General features: G+C 42.3%; 1 protein-coding gene across 1 annotated transcript; it reads left to right on the top strand.

Annotated features, from left to right (window-relative positions):
• Positions 1-513: 513 nt before the first annotated feature.
• On the top strand, positions 514-6,155 carry rpn1 (ribophorin I). The gene is made up of 10 exons (XM_053315424.1): positions 514-874; positions 1,850-1,914; positions 2,375-2,681; positions 2,765-2,974; positions 3,055-3,247; positions 3,947-4,046; positions 4,143-4,281; positions 4,544-4,663; positions 4,782-5,027; positions 5,121-6,155. Exons 1-10 carry the CDS (start codon positions 635-637, stop codon positions 5,301-5,303), a joined length of 1,803 nt encoding a protein of 600 aa, XP_053171399.1. The 5' UTR covers positions 514-634; the 3' UTR covers positions 5,304-6,155.
• Positions 6,156-9,239: the final 3,084 nt, after the last annotated feature.

Here is a 9,239-nt window from a genome sequence, read left to right as displayed (position 1 = left end):
TGAAGGAAGACATGCAAAATGTGTCCTTAGAGCTTATAAAGAACTAAAAATATTTCATGATGTCTTGAGCAACTATCAAAGAGTGCAGTTTTCTTCTTCTTATTATTGTTAATTTGTCTTTAAGATGTATTTATTTTCTATTAATATTTACATTATTATCTTTTGGTTGTTGTGACTTCGATCTCGAGACACTCGATTTCGTTGTTCTGCTCATTCTACATATTCTACCTTTAAGTTATCTTATGTACCTTGTTTGTTAAGGTGTGTTTATTGTTGTGGTTATCTATGCCTTGATGCTTGCAAATTAATATTAAACATACATAAATATAAATTTAATACAAAATTAATAATGAATTAATTACTCATTAACCTGTTGAAGAATGAATAAAATATTTTTAAAAAGCACTTCTTTTCCTGTGTCTGTCTCCATGGAGTTTTTACGGACAGTCTAGGCTGCTTCCAACGCAGGGCACGTTGTGAAGAGCGCACCGTGACGTCATCGCGTCGGTCTGAATGAAGCGTCATCCTTTTCTGATGTAGAGCGGCGCGGCGGCCTTTCTTCGCTGCTCTACATTTTCCTCCTTACACTTTCCTGTCTTTACCTAGGTGTTTCATCTCTTTCGTATCTGTAAGTATGACTCGGTGGTCGACACTTGTCGGCTCTTGCCTGCTGCTCCTGGCCGCGGTGTGCTCGGAAGCTTCAGCGGAAGGTCTAGTGAATGAGGACGTGAAGAGGACGGTGGACCTGAGCACTCATCTGGCCAAGATCACCGCAGAGATCGTGCTGTCCAACCAGGGACGTACCGCCGTGAACAGCTTCATACTGGCTGTGGAGCCCGGCCTGGCCCCGCACTTGGCATACATCGGAGCCTCTGTAAGTTAAACATCAATGATAAGGAACACACCATAGCTAGCTGTAGTTAGCGTTAGCTTTTTAGCTAGCTCACAGGATGCGACACGTATCCTGGCTACGTAAATGTCCCGCTGCTCTCATGTGTTGCGTTATTTTTTGCGTGAAATAGATATGCATTGGTGCACAAGATTACCGACATGCTACCACACGATGTTGCAGTGTGTTCATTGATTGCATGAAATCAGAGCTACTAGCGCTATGTGGTGTGATTCAATGTGTTCCTGCAAGCTCACGCAGCTAACGTTACTATTTCATAATGTATACTGCTCAGTGCAAACTTTTCACTTCATTAGCTTTGCTTTGAGCAGCCTTTCTGTAAAGATATACTTCTAGTTTGTAGAAATTCATTTTGAATTGCTAAAGGATGATGTTAACTTCCGCAGCGGTGCACGTTCTGTCAGTGGCTGAGCGACACGTATGCGCTGAGCAGCTGACTTCCGTGTCTGACTGCGCACAGGCCTGCCCCCCTCTCAATGAATGATAATGCTGCAGTGCTTTGTTTTCACATAGAAGCTGCACACACTGCTATGCTTTCTAAAAATATAGAATAAACCTCTCACTTGTCATGTATTTTGTCATCAAGTTCTTTAACAAGGACAGTAAAAAGTCTGTCTACAGGCTATCTTCACTTCACCTGCATATCTCATTCTAATTCATACTGCCTGTCATCATTTATATCTACATTTGTATTCACACTTCTATTTATATTCTACTTTATTGCACATATCATTTTTATCATGTCTTTTTTAAATGGTTATGTTTGTGTTAATGTTAATTGTTTTAATGTATTTTTTAAAATAGCTTTTTTGGTTGACATCTGGACCACATTGATTTCCTTGTGCTCGCTACTCGGTTAATAATAAATCCGATTGTGAATTCTGAAGTGCGTACATTTCAGAAACAGAGTAAGCTCAACCAGAAATCATGTCCTTGCAGGTGAAGGGTGATGAAGAGGATGATGGCACACTTGAGATCCAGCAGACAACCATGCCGGGCCAAAGGTACGAGATCAAACCTTTAACCTTTTAACAACATAACTTATGCAAACACGCAGCCAACAATGTTGATTCAAATGCACCTGTAAAGCTTTACAGGTGCATTTGAATCAACATTAGGTGTGTGTTGACTGAGTGACGTAAATAAAGTGTCTGAGTGACATTCCTGATAAGAGCTTAACTCTGTCTAAATATCACAGATAGGTCCTTAAATCCTCCCTGTCCTGCTGTCTGTAGTCTAAGAAACACAGGACTATCCTTTTATGAAAGTAAGAAACATTTCCGTACTCCAGCTATCAGTGACTCATTGATGACAGGAATGACTTATTATTGAATATAGCAGTCACTTTGGCAGCATTTTCCATGCATAGATCCAGAGAAGCTGACATATTACAGGAGCAACACTTAACATCATTATGCATGTTTATTTTATGCACACTCCTCTTTATCATGTGTTCTCTTTCAGTGGGGAGTTTTACAAAGTGCAGTTGACTTCCAGTCTGGCAGCAGGTGCTCAGCTTAAAGCAAAGGTGGAGATGACTTTAAGCCATGTCCTGAAGCCTTTCCCCTCACAAATCACCCAGGCTGAGCGCCAGCTGGTGGTCTTTCAAGGCAACCACTACTTGTATTCCCCTTACCCCACCCGCAGTCAGACCACACGTGTCCGCCTGGCCTCCAAGACAGTAGAGAGCTACACCAAGCTGGGCAACCCCAGCAAGAACGATGAGATCATCGAGTATGGACCCTTCCGTGATGTCGCCCCGTTCAGCGAGGTAAATCTCTGACCAAGTTTCACGGTTTTTGGATGATGAAGCTGCAATAAAGTTGTTACAAATGTTTATTTTTTAACCTTCAGGATACAATGAAGATCCATTATGAAAACAACACACCCTTCCTCACCATCAGTAGCATCACTCGCACAATCGAGGTCTCTCACTGGGGCAACATCGCTGTGGAAGAGACTGTCGATCTGAGACACACAGGGGCAAACCTGAAGGGGCCTTTCTCACGTTATGATTACCAGCGTCAGTCAGACAGCGGCATCTCGTCAGTCAAGTCCTTCAAGGTATGAGGTTAAACACAAATCATTGTTTGACTGGTTTCAACTATTAAGGTGATGATGACTCTATCCTTTCTCCTCAACAGACTATCCTTCCTGCCTCCGCCCAGGACGTCTACTACAGGGATGAAATTGGCAACATCTCAACCTCCCATCTGCAGGTCCTTGATGACTCAGTGGAGGTGGAGGTCCGCCCTCGCTTCCCCCTGTTTGGAGGCTGGAAGACCCACTACATGATTGGCTACAATCTGCCCAGCTATGAGTACCTCTACACCTTGGGTGGGTTCACTGCTGAAAGCCCCAAATAACCGAGTCATACGAGAAATATTTCATCTTTAAAAATGTGAAGAAGTAGTTAGAATTCATGTTTCCCTTAAATTCATATATTGACATAGATATAACACGTATTGTCCACTGGAAGCACTGAGGGACATTTTCATGCCCTCACTACATTTGATCTATAAGCCTGCACTAAGTTTCAGATACACAGGGTTTTAGACGCTCTATGTAACCTAAGGGTTCATACTGTAATTCCTCTCTGCACTGTGCAGTGCTTAATTAACTTAATGATAGGTTTTACCTGAAGTTACGTTTTCAGACAAATGTATCCATTATATTTAAATTACAAACCTCATTGGGTAAGATATCTTTAATCCACAAGTTGTCTTGCTAATTATTCTCAACAAATTGGTTTGTAACTAATTATGATCAGTGGATTATATCAGTCTGAAACCACCTGAAGGAGCTAAGCTTGAAAACATGCTTTCAGAAAACAAGACTTCCCTCTAAAGTGAGAGTTGATTCCTTTTAAAGCGACTGTAAAATGAGAAGAGTTGTGAGGGAAAAGTAAGATATAAAACGGCTCTCGTCCAGAGGATGCTCTAGAAGAGTAACCACAGCTTCCTGTTGAGGCACATCCTTCTTAATCATTATATCCTGCGGTCTGTTACTAATGTGTTGCGTAATTATACTTTTTAGGAGACCAATATGCACTGAAGATGAGACTTGTTGATCACGTGTATGACGACCAAGTCATTGACTCCATGACTGTTAAGATCATCCTGCCTGAGGGAGCCAGGTGGGTGTTTGCAACAAAATCTACATGAGGTGGAGTTGAGATTTTTGTAGTACTTCATGCTCATATCTCCAAACTTCCCCTGTCGTATCCTAACAGAAACATCCATGTGGATACACCATACAAAATCGATCGCATGCCAAACCAGCTGCACTATACGTACCTGGATACCTTTGGCCGACCAGTGCTTGTCGCCACCAAGAACAACCTGGTGGAGCAGCACATTCAGGATGTTGTGGTAAGAAGAACAGTAGAAAAGAATGGGGATTTTGGCCAGTTAGACTTTAAAGCAGGTTTGCAAAAAATACCAGCAGAATGGCAATTTGCTACCTTTAAGTAATGTCTTTGTCAAAGTTCATATTTCAGTTTTGAGGACAATTCTTGCAATCATTTAATGTTTAGACAGCAGAAGTTGGAAGAACAGATTTGGATAACTTCTGATATGAGTTGTGACAGTTAATTCAAACCCAAATTAATAAATGTCGTCTTTTGATTGCCAGGTTCATTATAACTTCAATAAGATCCTGATGCTGCAGGAGCCTCTCCTGGTTGTAGGAGCTTTTTACATCCTCTTCTTCACTGTTATCATCTATGTTCGTCTGGACTTTGCCATCACAAAGGTATGTCAACAGCAGCCTGGTTTCTGCTAATTAATCTGTATTCTCACCTCCTTTTTTAATTCTCCAATCAGTTGACTTGCATGCATTTTGAATCAGTTTTTCACTTGTTTTTGTTCAGGACCCTGCGGCCGAGGTGCGTATGAAGGTGGCCTCCATCACAGAGCAGGTGCTGACTCTTGTTAACAAGCGTCTGGGTCTGTACCGACACATGGACGAAGTGGTCAACCGCTATAAGCAGTCCCGGGACACGGGGGCCCTAAACAGCGGCCGGAAGACTCTGGAGGCCGACCACCGCACTCTGACGAACGAGATCAGCTCACTGCAGGCCCGTCTTAAAGCCGAGGGCTCCGACTTGGCCGATAAGGTGTGTGTGTGTGTTTGAGAGCTCGGATTGGAATAGTGGAGTAAACTAGAGGTTTACAAACAGCGAAGTTCACTCTCTCTGCTCTTTTTTCAGGTCGGGGAGGTGCAGAAGCTGGACGGCCAGGTGAAGGAGCTGGTGTGTCGCTCCTGCCAGGAGGCGGAGCGGCTGGTGGCCGGCAAGGTCAAGAAGGAGGCTTACATCGAGAGCGACAAGACTCTGGCCGGAAAGAGACAGGAGCTCGTCAGCCGCATCGACAGTCTGCTGGATGCCCTCTAAACAACTCCTGCCACAGTAGCATACATAAACACCCCTGCTACAACATACAACCATCTGTTTGTATGTACGAGAATTCAAATAAATGTGACACAAATGCTCACACATTCTTTTTTTTTTTTTTTACCATCTTATACCACCCAGACATGGACTGTCAATATCTACATCTCGCGGTAGTGATGTGTTTATCCAAACACTTGTGCCTTCGAGCCTTGTGATAAACTTGAGGTCACTGCATGCTCAGCTCTTCAGCAGCTACATCACAACATGTTTGTCTATTTTGAGTTTGTCAAGCTTAAACTGTCACACATGCTCAGACTTGACACGTCATTTTCATGTTCAATTCTGGACTGCGTTTTTTTGTTTCTCACTCTGAGTTTAAAGGTTTGGGGATTTGTTTTTCAAATGAATGGTTAAGGCGTAAGTGTTTCAATCTCATGTCTTTACTCACATATGCCGTTTTAAAATACTGAATAATTTCCAGCTGTCCGGTCGGGTGTGATGATGGTTGCTTAGTCTTTTCTAATCTCCTCTCTTGTGCACTTGAAAGTTTTTTCTACTCGCCCCTGACTGACTTTAATATTTGAACAAATTTGAAGCTCTGATTGTGTCATCCCAAATCCAACATGTAGTGTCTGTTTTTTTTTGTTTTTACTGTACCTCAGTAACATTTTCTACATTTTGTATGATTTAGTTGTTTTGTAAGTGGTTTTGTTTCGACCATGAGATTAGTGGATACATGAGATTAGGTTGTATGCGAGAAAAGACATGGGAAATGGGACACAAATGTTTGTGAAATGGGCAATGAAATGGAAAGCTGTCAAATTTGAAATAAAATTTTGAGAAACGGCCTCATTGATTAGTCAGTTTGTTTTTTAGTAAACCCTGCAGGTGCATGAAGATCATTTCTAATTTTTTATTAGTCTATTTGGGGCAGTTACATTTGGAAGCAATGACCTCGGTTCACCAAAGGAGGGCACACTTGTGTCAAGAACCACCACTTTCCTGTAGTTTATTTCCTCACTAACAGTATTACACTGCATCTTGACCTAGACAATAGCAATTGAATAATCTACTAGATACAAAATGAAAATCTATGATCTTACATTCTCAAAATAAAAATAAGCCAAGTTTGTACAACAACTGGTGGCCCATTTAAAGCTGGTACCTCAGAGGGAAATTCCAGCACATTGTTGCTTTCCTTGTTTCAAACCAACCCCACCTATCAACCTCTCCTCCCCAGTGAGCAGAGCAGCCGACCTGCCTCCATCACAGCCGGAGCCCAGGACAAACACATGGGGTTAGTCTGAGGTCACTGCTTTCCCTCTTAGGTCACCAGGGGTCCTGGCAGGTCACTTCCTGTTCCATAATAACAGGCCCCCTTCCACTCACAATGATAATGTTAACATATTGTATGTGCCATACAATAATCATTCTGAAAGTACACAGCAGGGGAAAGCAAAGACAATGTCTGTTAGCGCTGATGCTTGGTGCTGGTGAAAGGCCACACAATGGCATTTTTGTTTGTGTGTTTGTACTTGAGTGGAGTTTTGAAGCAGTGAGGGTTTGTAGAGCCACACAGTCTAATTCTCACAGTGGAGCACAGCAGGGCAGACTACTGCTGCTGCTGCTCGCACACGTCCACCTCGACACCAGCCACTGAGCTCACGTCTGCTTGCCACTCTGCAGCGATGCTATCAGGCCTCTCTGAGTCTGCATGTTGGACTGACATGGCTGAAGGATTCTCACTTAATTGAATCTGGGAAATTGAGCAGATTTCGAGGCCCTACTTTAAAATAACAGACACACAAAATTAAACAGTATACCTCAGCTCTCCATGCTAAGATCAACACTTTACATCTTGAAGAAAACCCTGTGATGGATATTCATGTTGTTACAGCATTCATTCATTAAAAATGAATTATGTAAACAGGATTTTTTTGAGCATGGTCGTCATTTATCAATTGCCAATGGTGAAATTTTAGACCTAAATGAAAGATAAAAGTTTTTCAGGAAAAGCTATTCATCAAATGTCTTTTTAAAGAGAGCTTCAGAAGTGAGTTGGCTACAAGAAACTTATTTTGGTCCCAGATGGCTGCAGTACAGAGAAAGCACAAATCAAACACTTTGGAGAGATGTTTTTGGCATTTCTGTACACTGTTACATGCATCATCATGAACAATTTGTAATCTGGAGCCATTTAGAATAGGTGAAAGGTGGAACTGATTGTTTGCCATCACTTTCCATTCATATTTATTGTGGTGCAACATTGAAATATCTGTTTTTCTCTTATGTAGACTACTTCAAACCACCTCTAGCAGCATTTTGCCTAGTCCTGTTTAGTTTCCTTGTTTCCAGTGATATTTATCACAATATTAAATTAATATATATTATAAATATATATTATACAATTAAAACTTTACAGAATAACAAATAATTAAAAAAAACAGTTTTAAAAGACAATGGGGCTAAATGTAGGCTAAATTCTCATCTCTGATTGGCTATTCATGCTTTGAAGATTTATCTAGATCACTTGAGAGCTGCTCTTAAAGGTTGTTCTTGAATTTCACTCCAAGTAGGAATAAGGCGCTTGATAAATGTGTCTTCTTTTTCCCTTTTTTAAATGAATAACTTTTTCCACTCTAAGTTGCTCTTTACAGATTTCTGACTCAGTCCCAGATGTTGAGTCAGAAGTGAAGCCTCCAATTTAGCCCAAAAATAGGCCATGTGTGAGCTTTTGAATTTCTCAAAAACAGTCAAAAAGTCTTGCTGTTATAAAGTATCTCACTGCTACGCTACTGGCTGCTTGGTAAGGTGGCATAATTGAATATGGCTGGACCTTCGAGGCTTATGTCGTCATACAGCGTTTGGTCGATACATTTGCTTTCTCATATATCTGTTCTACCACTGATGGGGCGTCGTCTTGTGTGGTGTAGGTGTTTAGTTGATTGGAGGCCTCTCAGTCTTTTCAGTTCCAACCTCTGTCCTCTGGCCCAGGATGTGATTACTGGTCGCAGAAGAACTGCGGTTTATCTGTTGGTGTAAGCGGAGCAGAATACTGTTAAAACCGGAATTCATGTGCAGCACTGTATCCTGATGTGGCAAACCGTGTGCGTGTGTGTGTGTGTGTGTGTGTTTGAGGTGGATGGTGGGGGTTTGTGCAAGGTGTTGGACTGGTTGGGCCATGTGGTTGAGCTGTCATGATCCCCCCACAGGCATGAAGTTGATTATTATCTTCCTTTCCTGAAGTATAGTAATGATGCAGAGTCTGTTCTTTCTTAATCTGCCAGAAATAATGAATATGCAAAAACAAATGTGAAGTCAAACTAGGTATCAGCTGAAGGGGTAATCCACAAGCCATGGGCCTTGTGATGTGGTGGTGATTGATTACATTGAGTGCTCACCTGCAGCACTCTCCCTCTTAATCTTTCTCGCTCTAAAATACACACACAGACACACACACACACATCCACACAAAGAGAGAGGCAGAAGTCACCAGTCAGGGAACAATATCCTGCTCAGAAGACCCTTCACAGCACACTCTCATAAATCACTGAGACAGAGCCACCACCCTCACTGTCAGCATGTTATTGTGCACACACACACACACACACATACACACACACACACTCAGGTCCACCTTCCTCACGACATACATTCATTCAATTCAGTCAGTCCCGCTACATAAAAGGATGTCAACGAATAGAAGAAATATGAGTCGATTCTAAACTCCAAACTCACCCTCAAACACACCTCACCTGCGCTGATTCCCCTCTGGCTCTGCTTAAAACACACATCCTCACAACGGTAGCTCTGTGTGCCCGCTCCGCCGTGGCCCTCTGCACCGGCCATTCCTTAGTGACAGGGTGCCGGGATGAGGGGGGGATGAGAGGCTCTGAAGGACGAGGTGAGGGATGGATGAAAGCCCCCGCGGCTCAG

Source organism: Scomber japonicus, chromosome 3, assembly GCF_027409825.1.
Source record: "Scomber japonicus isolate fScoJap1 chromosome 3, fScoJap1.pri, whole genome shotgun sequence".
NCBI classification, from domain to species: domain Eukaryota; kingdom Metazoa; phylum Chordata; class Actinopteri; order Scombriformes; family Scombridae; genus Scomber; species Scomber japonicus.
Note: the sequence above shows the minus strand (reverse complement) of the source record. Positions and strands in the feature narration are given on the sequence as shown.